The sequence below is a fragment of the Carettochelys insculpta genome, chromosome 5 (assembly GCF_033958435.1).
Source record: "Carettochelys insculpta isolate YL-2023 chromosome 5, ASM3395843v1, whole genome shotgun sequence".
NCBI lineage: Eukaryota > Metazoa > Chordata > Testudines > Carettochelyidae > Carettochelys > Carettochelys insculpta.
The window spans coordinates 56,720,476-56,739,643 of NC_134141.1; the positions used below are offsets into that span (position 1 = coordinate 56,720,476).

At 45.1% G+C, this 19,168-nt stretch overlaps 1 protein-coding gene and 1 long non-coding RNA gene across 4 annotated transcripts in view; one reads left to right on the plus strand and one right to left on the minus strand.

The window, feature by feature from the left end:
• Positions 1-1,182: 1,182 nt before the first annotated feature.
• On the minus strand, positions 1,183-9,818 carry LOC142013562 (uncharacterized). Its single transcript, XR_012645708.1, has 2 exons — positions 9,704-9,818; positions 1,183-9,334 (listed from the first exon to the last, which is right to left on the minus strand). It is a non-coding gene; the product is annotated as an uncharacterized LOC142013562 (long non-coding RNA).
• PTCH1 (patched 1) overlaps positions 9,734-19,168 on the plus strand; it is a 90,463-nt gene continuing 81,028 nt past the window's right edge. For 2 of the 3 annotated variants that reach the window (XM_074995122.1, XM_074995123.1), the window contains exons 1-2: positions 9,734-11,953; positions 13,480-13,672. In XM_074995122.1, the coding sequence (XP_074851223.1) occupies positions 11,744-11,953; positions 13,480-13,672 (403 nt within the window). In that variant the 5' untranslated portion in view covers positions 9,734-11,743. Of the gene's footprint in view, positions 11,954-13,479; positions 13,673-14,154; positions 14,260-19,168 lie in introns of those variants that run through there. The other variant, XM_074995124.1, reaches the window with a different exon arrangement.

The window sequence follows — 19,168 nt, forward strand, 5'->3', positions numbered from 1 at the left end:
GTAAAAGACCATGGTTACAAGTCTGCTTTGTGTGGTTTATTTAGTGGTGCATAACAATGGATTTCTTGCAGAATAGCCTTCACCAGAGTTTTTGTTTGTTCTGCAAAGTAGCTGTAGCAAGCTGCTGATACAAGAGCACCTAATTAACCCCTGCCCTGTTCCCCAATCAAGGGGAACAGATTGAGGCCAAAGAAAAGCCTGATGCCAGCATGAAGATCGGCAACACCTGCCAGCCTAAAAAGCCAAGGGCTATAAACCTGGGAAGGAGCCAGAGAAGGTAAGACAATGAGAGAGAAGTTAGTCAAGGATGGAGGTGGATGAAACCTAGCTGCACAGGCATTGAGGAGGAGAAAGCCCTATAAGGACTGTATACACTTTGATACTGGGGGTTGAACAAGAATTGGTGACTAAAGACATAGGTGTGGAACAACTGTGAGGTCTCACCGCGCCTGATTTTGGAGGGCAACCAAAACCCATGAAGAGGAACTGGTCATGCACCATTATAATAGGAAAAAAATAGGCTCGGTGGTTTGAGCATTGGGTCTGTAAACCTAGGGCTGTGAGCTCAGCTCTTGAGGAGGCCATTTAGGGTATAGGGCAAATAGATTTTAAAAAAATGTCATGGACGGTGCATGTTCCTGCTGAGAGGGCAGGGGATGCGACTTGATGATCTCTTGAGTTCCCTTCCAGCTCTGTGAGATGTGATATTTAAGATATGGAGAATGGAGGAACTCAGTAGAACTTCCATGGTTAAGGCTGTGATTAGAACTCTGTTACAGCATATATCATATAAATGTGTTCAGGAAAAGGGTCATGATTGCTTTATGAGTATGCTAAAGATGTTTTTAGAAGTGTGAAGACCTCTGGACTTGGTCAAGACAGTATATCCATTCTGAAATGGATGGGATCACTGCCAGAAGATTCTTTGCCCATTCCAAAAAAACCCTCATTTGTGGAGATGGCAATCTATTCTGCATGCCTAGATGGCACGACGACCAAGAAGAAGTGTGCGTTCTCATATATCCTTGAAACTTTTATGTCCAAGGCCTCCCTTAGCTTTCCCAATGCCTCATAAAACCTCCTTGGATCATCAAAAGGAAAAGATATGGAAAAAGTTGCCAGATTAAATTTTAGATGGACAATTTATGTAGCTATTTCATGTGCATCCTTATCAATACCCTCTTCATTTGCTTCTTACTCATCTTCAAAAATAAACGGCGCAGAATGAGTAAAATAAAGAATTAAGAAAAAACAAATACCTTGCTGTTTTAGTTGGTAATAAAAAGCAGATAAAAAATATAGCACATCAAGATGCTAGGCAAATCAGACTCTTCAGGAGATAAATTAATGAATGTAATCCATTGACGATCATCTTTGGACATCATAGATAACATGATGGGTACCAGGAAAAATAAACATTGTCATGTTCTTTTCAAAAGAATGAAAGGGGAATGACTATTCAAACACTGCTGTGGATCCCCATTCCTAGAAGATGGTTATGGCTGACATGCAAGCTGGAAGCCTATCAACAGGTAACATCCAAGTGGGGTGGGAAACAGGATCGAGGTTCACAAGTGAAAAGAAAGCACCTGACACCAAGGCTAGTTGAAAAACATTTATTTGGGCTATCAGCACTCAGTGCCCCAAAGTAAATTTACCAACTCTATATGGCAAGAATCAGTCGAAGACCCCAGAATGACTGCAGGCGACCCCAAGAAAGTCACATGGCACCAGTGCTTGGTCCAATGGAGAAGTCCAATTTGCTGCCCAGCAGTGTGTTTTTTACAGGTTGCAGTGTCATGATTATATAACTGTTCATTCAATTAGTACACTGGATTTCCCTTATCTGTTCATGTGCTGCTTAAATTACATATCAGGTATTGTTCACATACACAGGGCAGTTAGGCTGCTCTCCCTGGGTCACAACATCCTAAGGGGACTCCACCTCCAGCTGTAGAGCTGCATGTACAATATTCTTCTGCTTTGGTCCCTTACACAGCAGTATCCCTTGGGGCCTCTCACACACCATAACTGATGACATGTAGTTGAGAAAGGGGCCCAAACACAGCAGCCATTCAGTTTTTAAGGTGTTTGTCTAACTGCTTCCAACATACTTCTTTCTATCTCTCTTCTCTAAAAACATTGAACTAGTCTATGTTCCTCTTTCTTTTCCTAGCATTATTATTGCCTGATACATTTTGGGTATGTCTATACTTAGGGGGGTTCAACTCACCGTGATTGATCTTCTGGAGATCGATTTTGCCACTTCAATTAAGTTGTGGCAAAATCGATCTCTCTGGGCTTGGCCGTCAACCCTGGTACTCCACATTGCCCCGTGGAGTAAGGGATGTCGGTGTGAGCCCGAAGAGCCACAATCTACACTAGGGAACAAAGTTGATCCTCATATACTGATTCTAGCTATGCAATTAGTGTAGCTAGAATTGCATATCTGATATCGACATTGATCCCTCGCGTAGACCAGGCCTTTATTTCTCTCAACATCTATTCTCTTGTCCTGCCTCCCACCACAAAAAAAATTCTGGGGCTACCTACATATGGATGTAGTAGGTCACTGTTGTGACAATATACCCTGAAACTATGAGATTTAAGCATGAAAATTATTTTCCAACAGTTGTGGTGGATTTCCCATTATTGGAAAGTTTAAAACCAAAATTGATTTTATTTTTCTAAAATATATGCCCCAGTTCAAATAGGAATTAAGTTGCAGCCTGTGTTATACAGAAGATCAGACAAGATGATAGCGGTTGGCCCTTTTGGCATTATAACCTATGAGCCCATGAATTTTTGTACCATCATGTTGTCTTCTGCTTTGGTCATCCTATTCCAGTTTATCCTTGTGGTGCGGCTGTGGGATATCGGTGGTTTATATTTTGCAACCATTCCTTTAAAAAATACCGTTAGATTTTTTCTTCCATGCCCTTCTCCGTCTTAGTCCCAAACAGAGAATAAACGTGGATGATTCTTTCATGACAAAAAAAATCTTATTTGTGTCATATGCAAAATGTCCATGTTGCTCATTATTTGCATAGAGCCAGATAAGTCACACAAATAAAGATCTGAGCAGAATTGTTCTTTAAATCCTTCGGATACAGAAATATTCCCTACCAGCTGGTTGTATATGACTCCAACATAGTTAATTCAACACACATGATACTGACCCTAGAAATGCAAATTAACCTTAAAAAATGGCATTTTATAGTAGGAGTGGCACAGTGATACAGCTTGCTAGACTAAAAGAACATTATTTATAGATGCACACATCTCATATTGAATCACTGAACACAATGAAAATAATTAAATGTATTTTTAAAATGCAACACATAAAAAGAAATCTTGAAAGTTGGATCAAAAGTCTTCATATGCTTGGGATGGCCATGTTTAATACTTCAGATGCCCTAAGCACATATTTTATAATGAGCACATTGCTCTGTTCCATGAGACTAGTCAAAATAAATAGTCCTTGCACCCGCCATAACCAAACTTTAAACATCTTCCATGGAGAGATCTTCTGCATTTATTTTCCATAATACAACACTGGAGAGATACGTTAAAACACTTCCAAATTTTACATGAGATTTTAACATTACAAATCCTCAGTAAATATCTGCAGTGCTTATATGAGGAAATTGACAAGACAATTTATTTTTGAAAACATCATTGGGTGTGTTCTGTTCTGATAAAAGTAATAGTCAGATAAGTTTCTGTGGGGTAACCATCTGGCTTTGTCCTGTTTTACCACCTTGGAGACATAACTTCCTAATGACCCCTAGCAAAAATGTCAAGGATTGGCATAAATCTTGCATGCCCAAACATTTTTAAACCCAGCACAGTGCGGAATGGTAAACATTTAACCAGGGGAAAACTCTCATTCCCTTTTCTCTTTATATACATTTAACTATGTATTTATTTTAACAAGGGGAGCTGCCTTCCAACACCTGGCACCTCACATATCTTGGCTGGAAACAACTGGAAACCCTGAAGATGAGGAGGAAACTAACTTGGGCTGGTTACTAGGTTAAAATAAGATCTCTGTGGTCTGTAAGATCTGAACGGGTCTAAAAGGAACACACAGAGAGGATCCTGTGTCCTCTTTGTCCGCTTCGGGCATGGGAAGTGACCGTCTCCTGAGTTTGCCTCAGATTGCTAAACGGGTCTGGAGCTGGGAGCTGCCTTGTTTACCCAGGAGGGCTCTGCTGATAGCACGTTACTTCAGTTTACTTTGCTTTCCTTGAGTTTATTGTAAAGGGGTAAAGTTTTCGGATTCATCACGTGACCCTGACAGGTCCTGCCTATTGAGAGCCAGACCACCCACATGGAGGACGATGGAGCTGCTTAATAGAAACAGGCATGTAATTGTGAGCCTTTCCAGCACTCTGCAGAATGCCTGCAACCTAGGAGGATTATTTTTTTACACTTTCAGTTCCTTTTGGGGGAGGAAAAGGAACAAGGAAGCGAAAAGAAAAAAGGGGGAAAAATTGATGTAACCTCAAAGTCTGCTTCTGCTCTGAATGAAATTTAAAACACCAACCCGATCACCAGCTCCCAGCGAAGTGCTTCACATGAGAAGGGGGAAGATGCTGGTAAGCAAAAGCTGATCTTTCCAGTAGGAAAACATTAGCAATAACGTGCCTGTTTTTCGGGAGTAAGACCCCGGCAGATGGCAAGAGTCTGACGGAGACAGATCTGCTTCGTTCGGGGTGGGGGGGGCAGAAAGAGGGCGGGGGTCGAGGAGGGAGCAACCTGGCTTGTGTAAAGGGAGGAAGACAACTCTGTGGCAGGGAATCTGTGGCTGGCTATTAAAGGCTCGAGATAGGAGGATCCCTCAGATAGTGACCCTCCGGGAGCCGGCTGGTGGTAATGGAATTGATCAATGATATTTCACGCGCAGGGGCTGGCGGGGAGGGTGTCTCTCGGATCCAATTTTCACGCTTGGAAGGGTTGCCACCCTGGCTTCCGTTTCTCCGTCCCTCTGGGCTCCTGAATCCAGGCGGGGCATGGGGGAGAGATTCTTTTCCTTCTGAGCCTATGATAATTGCTGGGCACCACGCTGCAATAAAAGAGCTTTTCAATTACCGGACGTGTCTCCACAGTCTTGTCATACGCTCAGATCCAGTGTCCTTAAAGGTCTAGTTTCAAACATTGGGGAACAAGGAAACAGCTCATAGGTGATCTAATCCTGTCCTCTATGGTGAGGGAAAAGCCAATGGGAGTCTTGACTGGGCGAGGACTGAGAATGGAACCACAGAAAGGGCAAAGTGAAGGCCACTAAATTTCGTTTGCCGGTGTGTGTGTTGGGGGAGTGGGATTTCGGACAGATATCTTGTTAGTCGACTCACTCCAGGTTTTTACTCTTCCATGCACATTCAGAGCACACATCAGCATTTTTGAGCTGTTGTGATGTCAAGCCTATTCTGTTGAATTCAGTTAGCCATTTTGGGGGCATTAATCATGCTACTGCTTTGAAATTAAGATGCATAGTAAGAGCACGTTTGGGAAGTTGCTCATGTATTGGGTAGTCCATCAGTTCAAATCTCAACCTCTTGCATAATTTCATATTTTGTTACTGAACCAGCCTACACCACAGAATGCAAACATGCATGGTACATTGGGAAGCCAATATATATAATAGCTATGTCCAAAAAAACATTTTTACGCATTTCTTTTACTTAATGAAGGCAGAGTAGATTCTTTCCAAATACTTATGTTCAAGAGCTTGTATTTTACATTTACAGATCAGAATAAATTTTCATAGCCAATTAATAAATTGCTGAAAAATAGGACAGTAAAGACAGACTGTCCCCAATCAGCAGAGTTTTGGGATCAGGTGTGCATGTATCTTGTGCGTGTATGTGTTATCTCTATCAAAAAGGCAGCAAGTTTCTGACAAGAGAGTTTTAGCTCTAGTAAAATGGACCTAATCTCTGATGCCTGTACAACACATACTCTCTGTGGCTCTGTGTGCCAGTTCATAACTGCCATAATACAAGATAATGGTAGTTATCAGGGATAGAATTAAAATGTACTATTTGTGTTTCGCCCAACTACCCACTGCACATACAATACGCAGATTTTACATGACCTGGTATATCCAATAATATGCCTATGTTCTAAATGCACAGAATCAACAGAAGATTTTACTTGAGCATACTCTGCAGAATAGGGCCCTATCTCTGGAAAATGATGTGGCAGGAAAATCACAAACAAATTTTTGAGCTAAACCACTCTCCAGCCCAATACATTTACCAGTTCTAAATCAGGGGTCTTTCACATCATTTCAACACCAATCTGATAGATGTATCTAATTTCTGGTTAGGGCTAGTAGAGTCATTGTGTTGCTAGATTATAATCTGACAATATATTTGAACAAGAGTCAGATTTGGGGGAGGATCCTTTAAAATCTACTTGCTTTCCAGAGTCAGTAGATGCAAAACTGACAGGGTAGTCCCCTCTGAATTGAAATGTCTTGGTTTCCCTGTTTTATCTTTCTCTCTCTCTCTCTGTCTCTCTCTCTCTCTCTCACACACACACACACCTTTTATTTTCTTTTGCCTTTGCCACAGTGTATAAAGCCCTATTGAGACATGTAGGCGTGATGTGTAAACCGGATTAGCAGTATGAAAGAAAGACACACAATGAACCTGAATTGTTTTACTTCCTTTTCATTTCTCACGCCTATATCTCTAATAAATTTGTTGCTCCAGCAGTGGGTCAAAGGGATCGTGTAGCTCAGCTTTTTTCCTGTAAGACCCGATGGCAGAGATCATGGAAATGAATGGCCCTGCCTTCTGCCAAATGCAAAGCTCGAGATATATAGTCCCAGAGCCATGAAGCTGTCCAGCATGGCTACAAACTCTTCCGTGTAACTTTTCCCCTTTGTGCACATAAGAGTAATGCAAGTAGTGGGGAACTCTGCCAGAACAAGAATCCGTTCTGGAAACGATTCTGGTTTATAAAGCTAAAAACCATCAGCAGAGGATGACAAGGCTTGATACAACTGGGATCGCCTCCAGGCTGAAGAGCCAGAGGACTGTTGCCACTACTGCCTCCGTTGGGCTTCCCAGCTCCCAAAGAGCTTGAGCTGCCCACACTGCTGAAATTGCTTGTGCAACCTGATGCATGCAGAAGTCTGTGAGATTCTGGTGACACAGGACTCAGCAGCTCTCTGCGGATGAAATGCCTGTGCTTCTGGGTTTAAGCTGTAGGGACCTCATTTGTTCCTTTGTGGCGTGCGGAGCAGCTTTCCATTAAAGGAGATCAGGAGTAATTAGCCGCATTGTTTTGACAAGTTGGCTCAAGCAGTTCCCTTTCTCGCAGTCCTAAGGAGGGGATGGGGGGGGGGGGGCAGCAGCATTTGATTCATGCTGCTTGGTCCTTTCCCAAGCCCTTTGCACTGTTTTAGAATGCTTCCCTACAGAATGTCTTCACACTGCATGTTTCAGCCACTCGCCTGTAAGAACAAATGGAAATATGTTCAAATGGAAGCTGTGCAAAAGGAGCAGGGGGGAGAGGAGGAAAGCTCTGAGACCAATTAAAATATGGATTCTGTGATGTAAAAATATTATCTCTGTGGCCTTATTCATTGAAAGAGCCAGCCTATCATAACAGATTGAAGATAATATAAAATTTAGAGCAACCTAAGAAAGTAAGGGCCCCCTGGAGGTTATTGGTTTATGTCCAAAATCCTGAGGTTCTGCCACACAAGTTTGGAGTGAACGTGCACATGGGAAGGCAAGGTGTAAAGGAGTTCAGGCTAGATGCATCTCCCCACCAGCCACCTTAGAAGACAGGCCTTCATCCATAAAGCCAGCTCTATATGAAATCTGTGGGATCCTTGTGATGTGTGGAAGAAAAAAAAACCTGGTGTGGAGCCACAGTTACATGCACAGGGCATGCATATTAAAGCCAACAATGCTTACAAATGTAAATAAGGGCAGATTGATTAGGAACAACATTATTGCTGGGAATGTAGCACTCGCATGCATCAGCAATGAGGCAAATTGGGGGCAGTCACTGCTCTGACCACCCAAGTTGAGACAGACTTTTACACTGACACTTCTTCCCTTAAAAAAAAATTACAGAAACAAGGCCAATTAGATCCCCGCAGTAATTCATCTCTTAAGTATGAAAAAACAGACCACACGAGGAGGGAGGAGGTTTACACAGTGATTGTTAAATCTGAGACTCCAAACCGAGTTTTGGAACCAGTAGCAAGAATTTATGAGCATGGGGCTATTGTGTGAACTGCTGAAAGGTTAGACTATCAAACAGGAGGAAATCTGGAGATCTGATGCACCTAAACTTTAATTTTAAACCACTTGAATGTTATTCTTTAAAGTGACACTAAACTAAAATGATTATATGCCGATATTCTGCCCCCCCTCATAAAAACTACATAGACTTGAATGGTAGCAATATTATACTGATACATCATTATACTGATACATTTATTGATTTCTAATTAGATGGGGACAGTTAACGTTCTCAGACTGTAACTGTTGAGCAATAGATGAATCAGTTATGTAATGGAGAGATCAGCTTCCAGCTGAAAAGAGTTGCTTGTTCATGGGCCCCATCCACTGTGAAGTTGGGGATGTTTAAACAATCTAGTGTGCAAAAGTGCCAAGGTAGGATTTTCAAAAGTTCTATGCACTTCTGGACCTCAAGCCAAAAACATTTTAGTAAAAGCTGTGAATACGATGTCAGTGACATCCACCAAATGACCGTCAGTACCTTGCAACCTCTTGTCAACTAATTGCTGTAATCCGTATGTTCTCTAGATGACTAGACGCTGTGCATCTCCTTGGTTGTTTAATCGAGTAGATGCCAGGCTATTTCTATTGGCACATTATTTAGCTCAAACGAGTTTGTTTTGTTCACTTGTTTCTTCCACCAAACATGCCCCTCCCTATTCTTTTATCTGTATCTCACAGGCGGTTACGTTGAGCGTGTTTGCCACTCAAATCTGCCCCCCGAGTTTCTACACGGGGTAAAATACCGTCCCCAAGCAAGAGCTGCCCGACGTGGACTCCTCCTCTGGGCAGGACGTACGTGCATTTTGCAGGCGGGCTTGGGCGTCACACCACATCTGTGCAGCAGGCCAGACCCCCAGCGAGCGGAAACCCTCGGCTGAAGAATGACCTCTGCCGCGCAGGAGAACCCCTGCTCCCTGGGGTGCGAGCTGTGCGCATAACTCAGTTGGGTCTGTCTCCGCCGGCAGCCCATGACGATCCCCAAGATGCTGTGCAGACTTGAATGGAAAGGTCTCGTCTCCGCTCGCTATTGGCCAGGAGCAGTCAGGCCGGCCTGGTATTGGCTAGCGGGAAGGGGGAGAGCGCCTTCAGGAATGTACTACGGCTTGCCTGGCATTTCTGCGTGCTGCCGCATCTCGGAAAGGAGCGGGAGCGCCCTGACTCCCTGCCCGGCCTGAAGGGACGGCTCCTCCCGCCTCCCTGACCTGACTGGCTCGGTCACAGCGCAGCCTCGTACCTGCCGCTCGCATTCGCTTCCAGGCCCTGTGCACTACGGCTGCCCCAGCAGCGCCTGCCCGCCGCACCGGGGCGGGCTGGGGAGGGAACGCCCAGCCGCGCGCGCCCGGGGCCCGCCTGTCACGTGAAAGCTCCAAGCCCGCCTCCTCGCCCCACCCCCTTTCTTTCAAAGTAGCTTTTTTTCAATGAACACACACCGTGTGCACCTTAAAGCAACACTCCGCATTTCCCAGGCAAACCACGAACTCCCGCTACTTTCATGCCTGAAGCCACCGAAGCCAGCCCGTTCAATGTCGCCTGGCCGGGGGAAAGTGCTTGAAGGCTCGATCTTGTCCTCCTTACACAGACAGGCTCCCCCTAACTTCCGTGGAAAGTCTGCCTGAGAAAAGAGTGACAAGTCCAAGTCCTGAAGTCAAGAGGAGCTGATTGACCTTGTAATGCATCATGAAGATGGCTCTGTACTACTACAGTACTACTGCTAGAATTTCGTCTTGCCCGTGCCTGGGAACCAATCTAAGTGATATTAGCTACAAGTAAACCACCGCGGTTTATTAGTATAAACAAAAGACAACAGGCTAGTAGGCGGTGAATTGAACACTGGAGCCTGTCTATTCTGTAACCCTGGTATCGAATATATAACGTGTTAACATTTTTTGGAAAAAAAAATCAATGAATGGCTGATTTTAAATAAACAGAAACGTGGAAAGCGGGTGCCAAAAATTAAACAATCTAGCGATTCATTTAGTGCAAAAAAGCTTTAGCAGCCGCCAGTTTTTATATTTTGTTCATTTCACATTAAAGTGGATTACACTGTTTCCTAAAATTTCAGTGAAACTCATCAGTTTAAGCAACGTAGCTGCTGCGCAGTTTTAAAACCCCTTATTTAAGCCTTAAGCTTTTGTTGTTTTTCTTATTGTAAGTGGCTATTTTCTAACAAGGAACTAAGTCTTCTCTTTAGTTCAGAAAGAAAAGAGAAATCTGGCACTTTCTACCGCAGTATCCACCACCCTGTCATTATCTGTGCAAGCCTGGGAATTCAACTCGGACCTCCCAGTATTTGTTGCAGCTTGAGGCCAAAGTGCCTCTGAAGGGATTTTCTTTTTTAAGGACTTCAGAAACCGTGTAGTACATTTTAAAATATATATATCTGTTGCTGCACGTTGAACGCAAGGAAATTCGGTGTGTGTGTTTGTCTAAAAGCGTCTCGCAAAAATAAAAGCTTTCTTGAGAAGAAAAGGAACAAGAAAGGGAGAAGGCATTCCTTAATGGAAATATTGCACGCAAAGAAGGCTGGATCTCTTTAAGGCTCCCCCTGAAGCTGGAGATGCACACACAAGGGTTGCCTGCCTGGGTGGTCTCTCTACTTTGGTGAGCTGTTGCTAAGCAGCTAATAATAGTCATGTTTGCTGAGTAATTTCTGCCCTCCTTGAGCCAATCGCATCCCAGAAACCCAAGCCATCTGACAGCCCCAGGGGCGGGATTTCAAGTCTTTTTCTCTCTCCTCTCTCTTTCTCTCCCCCCCTCCCAGTTTCACTCCTCCTCCTCTTTATCCAAATGGAGAGAGTTCTTTTTTTCTTCTTCATCTCATCTATTGACTCAAGGAGCTGCTGCTTGCTGCTGCACACACACAGAGGGAGAGACACACACACACGCACGTACAGGGAGAGAGAGAGACTGGAGTCCCGACAGCCCCGGGAGTCAGAGACACCTCTGCCCGGAGACAGAATGGTACAGCGCGCCGAGTCAGAGCAGCACCAGCACCACTGAGAGCAAGAAAAGCTCCTGCCCTCGCTTGCTTTGCTCTCACAGAGGAAGACAGAAGGGAAAGGGGGTGGGGGGGGCCCGGTTCCTTTAAGCTGCGAAAGGAGCAGTAGAAAATTAAAGCCGGAGAACCGAAAGGGGAAGGCAAACCGCTCACACTCGCTCCGCTCGCAGACGCACTGGATGTGGGAAGCGGTAGCGCCAGAAAGCTCCGGATCATCGCGAAATGTTGCAATGGAAGGCGCAGGGTCTGACTCGCCGGGAGCAGCCAGGGGAGCAGCAGCAAACGCGGTATAAGGAGGTGGTCTGTCACCAGCAGCCTGCGGAAAGAAGCGCCAGCAGCCCAGCAAGCCTCCCGTCCCCCTGGATCGCCCCAGAGCACCAGCGCGCTGCGGGGAATCACAGAGGACCCAGCCCGTGGGTCGCCAAAACAGCAGCAGCAGCAGAGGCACCAGCCCCGTCCCGGCGGCGGCAACATGGCCTCGGCTGTTAACGTCTCGGAGCCGGAGAGCAGCAGCGGTGCGGGTGGCGGTGGCTGCTGCAGAGACCTCGATCGGCCGGGGAGAAGCTGCAGCAGAAGGCGGAGAAGGACCGGATGGAACGGGCGCGCCGCAGCGCCGGATCTGGAGTATCTGCAGCGGCCAAGCTACTGCGATGCAGCTTTTGCCTTGGAGCAGATTTCAAAGGTGCAGGGATCTCTCTGCAGGTTCGGGGGTGGGTGGGCACTTTCCGTGGGGCTGAAGGAGGAGATGCAACCGAAACAACCACCAATAAACCCCTGGGAGAAAGGGGGGGACCATTCCCGTGACTCCCTCCCTCCCTCCTCTGTACACACGTTCCCTGGTGTGTGTTTGTGCTTCTGAATCCTCCCATTAAACTCACCCGGGGCAGTTTCACGGGGGTTTTGCGTTGGGGGCGTCAACCCCCTTTTTCCTCTCTCGCCTCTTTCTCTCTTCCCTCTGCTGCTCTCCATCCCTCGGTAGTTCCGCTCAGCTTCTTTAACGCCGGGCTGTAATAGGCAAAGAAGTTTCAGTGGTTCCCTTTTTTGGCCGAAGTTTTGCTTTGTTACGTTTTCCAATAAGCGTGGAGTCGCGACTTCCTTAAGAGAGCGGTCCCGTAGTAGACTAAGTGTGTAATGTTTACCCCCAGCGGTTGGAGGAAAAATGAAAGTTGTAAACAAATTGCCACCTTAAATCTGCCGTGCAAGTCAGATTGCGTTCCCCCCGGATCGCGGTTTTCATTGTTAATATTAAAATGCTCCAAGGGCAGGAATTTCATAGAAACTTGACTCTGGCGCACGCACAAGTCCCGCTTGTTACTCGTGCAAGGGGCAAATGTTCAAAGTAAACACCAGCGAGCCGTTGCCTTTCTGGAGATCGTTTCATTCCAGGGAGCGGGTGTTTAGGCTTTGCAGTGAGGGGAAGGGGAAAAAATCCATGTGGCTGCCCTCTTCCGTTCATAAATATTGTCGTAGCTTACAGATGGCTGCTCTGCTTCCAAACCAGATCACACAGCGTCTTCGAACTCTATGGAAATGAATGCCCGTTACACGTACGATCTCGCAGCATTGCTAACCACGTGGAACATTCATTTACCGCAGAGTTGGTCGGTGCTGAGAGCTGGGAGTCAGGGACACGGCAACAAATCCTTGCACGCGGCGGCGTTCCCCCGCCAAGGGCGTCCGATCAGTCCTGTAGAGCCCTAACGAGTACGGGAAAGGGGGCTTTTTTGTCTTGCCACGCCGGTTGCCATTCATCTGTATCGATCGTTTCTCCCCCGGCGTTGTAAGTCTTGCTAGTGTGTTCGCAAATTGAACGGCTAGCGGTGACTCCATTTCGACCAAGAAGGCGGTGATCAGTGGCTCAGAGCAGGGAGCGTGCACTGCCCTAGTGACGGATTTCAAGCCGTGATGTAATCCCAAACTGTGCTGTGATTTATGAATAGGAGATTTAACATCAACTACCCGTTTTAATCCGTACAACTGCTTATAGTGCGTGAGAACGGCTCACCAGGGTCATGGAGTAAAATCTTTAGCAGAGATGTCTTTGTAATGGGAGCCTGTCATATTATCGTCCCCAGGCAAATGGACACTTGGCTATTTGCAGATACATGTTTTGGTTCCGGTTGCCCTCCAGCCCCTAGAAGGTGGGCGCTTTGGGGGTGGGTGGTTATTTTCCAGGCGTTTCATTGCTGATCTTTTCTTGCTTTGCAGGGGAAGGCTACTGGGAGAAAAGCACCACTGTGGCTAAGAGCGAAGTTTCAGAGACTATTATTTAAACTGGGCTGTTACATTCAAAAAAACTGCGGAAAGTTTTTGGTTGTTGGCCTCCTGATTTTTGGGGCTTTCGCTGTAGGATTAAGGGCAGCTAATCTCGAAACCAACGTGGAGGAGCTCTGGGTGGAAGGTAAGACTATCTAGTCTTGTGACTTCTTTCCTTTGAGCCCTCCTGTCTGCCACCCCTCTCCACCTCTTTTATTCCCAGGGGCCGACTGGTGCGGATAGAAATACCAGTGTGCGCCCAGCGCTCCCTTCCCCCCCCATTCCCCACCGCGAGGAGAAATAGTGGATTGCTCCGTAGTTTGCGTGGGAGCCCGGTGAAAGCTGCAGAGAGCGCTGCAAGCGGCGGGCTGGGTCCTCTTTTCCTAGTGGCTGGGGCAGGAGGCTGGTTAAGGAGCGTGTGCTTGGAGGACAGGCTGTGGGACGTACCACCTCCGTGTCTGGCGGGCTGCAGGGAGGGGGTTTCCGTGCTGGCGGGGGGGTTGGGCTGGGCTGGGTTGTTTGGTGGCGGTGGGTCCCCCCCGCCCCCGCTGCAGGAAGGAGCCTGAAAGCCCGGTCTGTCCGCGGAGCAGCCCTCCCCTCCGCCATTTTGGGAGTTCCTGCGCCCTCACCCGCCGCAGAGGGACGCGAGCGGCGCTGCGCGGCGGGGCTCGGTGTGTGTGGTCCTGGGCTCTTGGACGGGTTTCAACCGCGGGGAAAAACATTTGTCTCAAGGTAAAAAAAAAAAAAAAAAAAGCCCACAGCCAGAAGCAGCAGCAGCGGAGCCAGACGGGAGCGCCCGCTGGGTTGCTCGCACAGCAGATGAGCGTCCCCCAGCTCTGGTGGGGAGAGGGGGGATTGCTGCAGATTCAAACCAGGTTGTTTTTCAAGCCGGAGAGGAGCGGAGTCAGTCAGGCGGAGTGGGCGCACGGCTCGGCGAGCTGCACTGCGCCCGCCGGGTAGACGTGCTGCTACCTGGATGGCCCTGGACCGGCTTAGTGCGTTCTTCTAAATGTAGGCTAGTAAAAAGGGCCCCATCCTGCAGCCCCTGCGCATCCACAGCTCCCACTGCAGCCCCCTGGAGCCTGGGTCTTTGCCACCATGTCACACCACAGATGTCAAGGGCATTACTCTGCTTTTACACCCCTGTCAGGGAGGGGAGAATCATGTTCCTGTGGTTTTTTTTCTTTTTTGATAAGCAAGTATCAGATTAGGTTCAAATTCTGCTCTTCCTGATCTGGATTAAATCCTAGCTAACTCCTTGAGCACCATAGTTACTCTGGATTTCAGAGTAGGCAGTTTACAGCAGTATCTGGCTCATAAAAATAATAACGAGCACTGTGTAAGTAACCCCCACTGAATGGCCCTGTTTGTGTTGAAAAAACCGTGCTGAGTGAAAGGGCAGCCATCAGCAGATCATGGGGATAGTCTGTCTTGCTTTATGGATGGAGAATGGGAGTTCTTTTACCAGTCATTCCAGTGGCAAACCTATTCAACATTGAGCTGTTTGGCTTGTTTTTAAGATAAGAACTTGTTGATAACTGGATATATCTTTGTACAGTAGTACAGCAGTGCTAAGCACAGTGGAACAAGCCATCCTGCAACCCCTATTCACTTATGTTGAGTGGGAACTCTGCAGGATTGTTTCCAAAGCTGTTTATCCTAATTACCACTTCCGTACATAGGGTTTGAATAATAGTTTAGCATTGTTTTGTGTCTTAACTCTTTGCAAGATTCTCTTGCAGCATTTTAAATGAAGTGTTTCACAGTCTTCATTCCTTTACTTCTGCCTTCTATTGGGGAACTTCCTTGGCAATGAAGACAAAAAAGCAGTCTAGTAGCACTTTAAAGACTAACAAAATCATTTGTTAGGTGATGAGCTTTCGAGGGACAGATCCACTTTTTCAGACCATAGCCATATCAGGACAGACTCAATATTTAAGCCACAGAGAACCAAAAATAGTAATCAAGGTTGACAAATCAGAAAAATACAATCAAGGTGAGCAAATCAGAGAGTAGAGGGGCAGAAGGTGGTGGTGGGGAGTCAAGAATTAGATTAAGCCAAGTATGCAAAAGAGCCCCTATAATGACCTAAAAAGTTCCCATCCTGGTACATACAGGACAGACCCACTTCTTCCCACGAAAGCAGATCACCTAATAAATTATTTGGTTAGTCTTTAAAGTGCTACTGGACTGCTTTTTTGTTTTCATAGTATATCGACTAGCTCGGCTTTCTCTCTGTTAGTATTCCTTGGTAATGTTGGTTTGCAATATTATGCAGTGATTTAGTGTGTTAAGCATGATTTAGTATCTTAGGCTTGGTATAACAAATAGCTACCTATCAAGAGCAGTGGTTTCATCTCTTGCCTCCTGTTATTCCTGCCAATTTAATACCAAGCAACTCCCTGATTATAGCATTGGCAGATTCCATATGATCAGCAATGGACACATGGTTTTCTAGAAGAATATGACTTATAAAATAGCCATTTGGATTAATCACTGTTTTGACCTCTTTTGAAGTTATTGGTGGTTAAAGGAAAAAATATTTTCCCAAGTGCAAAAGCTTAGTGGCCTTCATAATTTGTGAGGCCTATATTAATTCATAGTACAGTTGGCTATACAGTTGACCTAATTTCACGTTTATTGAGTTTTACTTTCATGTCAGGAAAATATTAGAACTCCGGATTTGGAAACCTCTGCATTCTTAGACTACAGAAATGGTTAGGTAATTAAGATTAAAGTATGTTCTTAATTTAGATTAAATTAACTCTCAGTCCTCCCAGACTGCCATTGTAAGGCCAGCAATAGAAAAGTCTGACTAAATTGCATGTTTTCTCAGTAGAGACTGTTTTAATGTTCTGGTCATGAACATGGGTACTGTTCCAATAAGCCAAATGACCAGCAGTTGCATAGTTCTGTAGTTTAAAGGTATAAACAGAAGAGTGCACAGTGAGAAAAAAGGTAGGGAGAAGCATGAGGAGAGGTAGCTTGAAAAATGATGTTCTTCTGTGCATAAATGATATAAAGTGATGCTAAATACTAGTTTTCTCTATGTGTGTGTGTATGTATGCATATTCCTAATTCCCAATGTGCTCTACTATTATAGATCCTGATGTGCTAGATGCTATAGTAAAACAAAGAAAGGCACAATTTGCTGACCCTCAGATCTTCAGAAAACTCTTTAAACAAGTTTTAAACTGATCTGTTTATTAGACTAATTATTCTGCTTTTTATGCTTTCAGTAAGATCATTTGAGTGTGTGGGTTGAACACAACAAATTATGTAAAATACATTTCCATTGCAGTTTCAATAAAATGTTTTATTTTGTGCAAACTTTTAAAAATTATTTCCTCTCAATGAATTGTCAGTATTTACATAAAAGACCAACTTTGTGTATGCAGTGAATACCAAGAACATGAAAAGTACTACCCCAGTGATGCTTGGTAGGAGTGAACTATGAATCTAAAAAGCCCTATCTCAGAATTAATTAACAGTAGTGAGAAAGAAGTTTGAACGAGTTTTAAGATCATCTAGATTCCAAAATAAATTAGTTGAATTGTATATTTAAAGCTATTAGAGGTGAAGTAATTATGTAAGAACTGCAAAAACCCACCTGTTGGGCAAGTTCTCAAAAGAAAAAGGGGGGAAAAAAAAACAGATCTTAAAGCTCTTCATGAAATTTGCCCTTACTAGATTCCTTACTTCATAGTTGCAACACATTTGGCCTTTGGTGTGCATACTGGTACCAAAGTGACTTCTCCCTGAATTACTTATTGGCAACAACAGTGTCTTAGAGGAACATTTTTAAGTCCATCTCCTTGCTGCTGTCCAGAATATTCTAATTGTTTGTGTATGTCTCACTGTCACACTACCCTCTATTTGACCTCCAAACTCCTTTATCGAGCAGTCCAACCTTCCAGGTTCTTCGGTGCCTGAGCAGTGACTGGGAGTTTTCCTTGTTTTCCTCCTCAGAAACATTGACAATCTCATATTTATTATTATTAATTGTTATTATACATGTCTCATAAAGTTCATTTGTAGCCTGTCTGGCATCTTAAGGGGACAGTTCTATTTGCAGGTGGATCTGTGTGGTCATGGACCTGCTATCTGTGGCTGTATATGCTGGAAATGTGAATTTTCAATATGCTCCTTACGCTACACTCACAAGTGCAGAAAGGATTTTGCATTAATTTCCCCTCTAGATGAATCTTGTTGGTTATAAATAGGGTCTCAGATTCAGCTACTTGTTATTGTGAAATACCTTTATTGAATATGCACTTTGATGTATCATAAATAGCAAGGTGCCAGGATACTGCTATGGTTTGGCATCCTTCATAAGAATCTAAATCAGTGAAGAGATAGATGGGAAGAGGAACAGTGTGGCCTTTATGACTTACTTGTCTTAAACCTTTGTACTCTGAATGGAGCATAGGTCATCTGCAAGTTCCCTTACCTGCTCTCTGTCTTGGTACAAAACTTCTAGCTGACCCCAGGAATACCGCAGTTATTGTTCAGTCTCAGTAGATCTTCTCCGTGTTGTCCGAGGACTTGTTCTTTTGCATTTTCTGTTTGAGTTCTGTGTGAGAGATTGGTGGACTATGCTGGATGTTGGTTTTCTAAGAGTGTGGGCCTAGCCATCTCCACTTTCTTCTCTTGATTTGAATGTCGAGTGGTTCTCGTCCTGTTCTGTTCTAAAGTTCCTCATTTGTGACCAAGTCTTGCCATTTGATGTGAAGGATGTACCTCAAGCATCTGCTTATGAATGTCTGTAGCTTGTGATTTGAAGACTTTTTGGTACACCAGGTCTCACATTCATACAAAAGCACACTCTTCACATCTGTGTTGAAGATCTGCAGTTTCATTTTATATCCTATAGTAAATGTGAGGATCTATCCCCAATTAAGGGGTCTGACACATAACTTGTAATATGGCTACTGGGAAGAGTTACTGCAGATCACACGGGTGAGAGTGGCTTGTCTTATTCTCCCTGCCACCTTATTCTACAGTACTTGCGCTCCATTCTCACCTTTCATCCTTTGATTGTCACTTGCCCTTTTTCCTTGTCCTCCTATCAGGAGATTAAGGAAAAGGCATCACTATGCAGTTCGAAGACTTCATGCCAGAGATTCTGCCATTCAGAAAAGGAGGTGCCGTGGTTCTGTTCTGTCATATAGAAAGTGGTTATTTGCAGTTACTTGCTCTTGTACAAATGCAAGTTCAAGTACCTTGGCAGCATGGTAGCCAACGATGGCTCCCTTGACAGAGAAATCACTGCCAGGATCTGCCAGGCCAACCAGGGACTAGGACATCTGAAAGCACAAGTACTGAATCAGCACAATAGCCAACAGTCCACTAAACTGAAAGTGTAGAAGGCTGTAGTCCTGACCAGTCTCCTGTATGGCTGTGAAACCTGGACCTTGTACAGAAAACATGTGAAACTGCTGGAGCGCTTCCACACATGCAGCCTGAGGTCAATACTGCACTTTTGATGGCAGGACAGAGTCACAAACATGGAAGTCCTTGACAGAGCAGGAACCACAAGCATTGAAGCCATGATTCTGAAAGCCCAGCTTTGCTGGACAGGGCACATCATACGAATGGAGGAGTTAAGAATCCCTAAGCAGCTCCTCTGTGGTGAACTTTC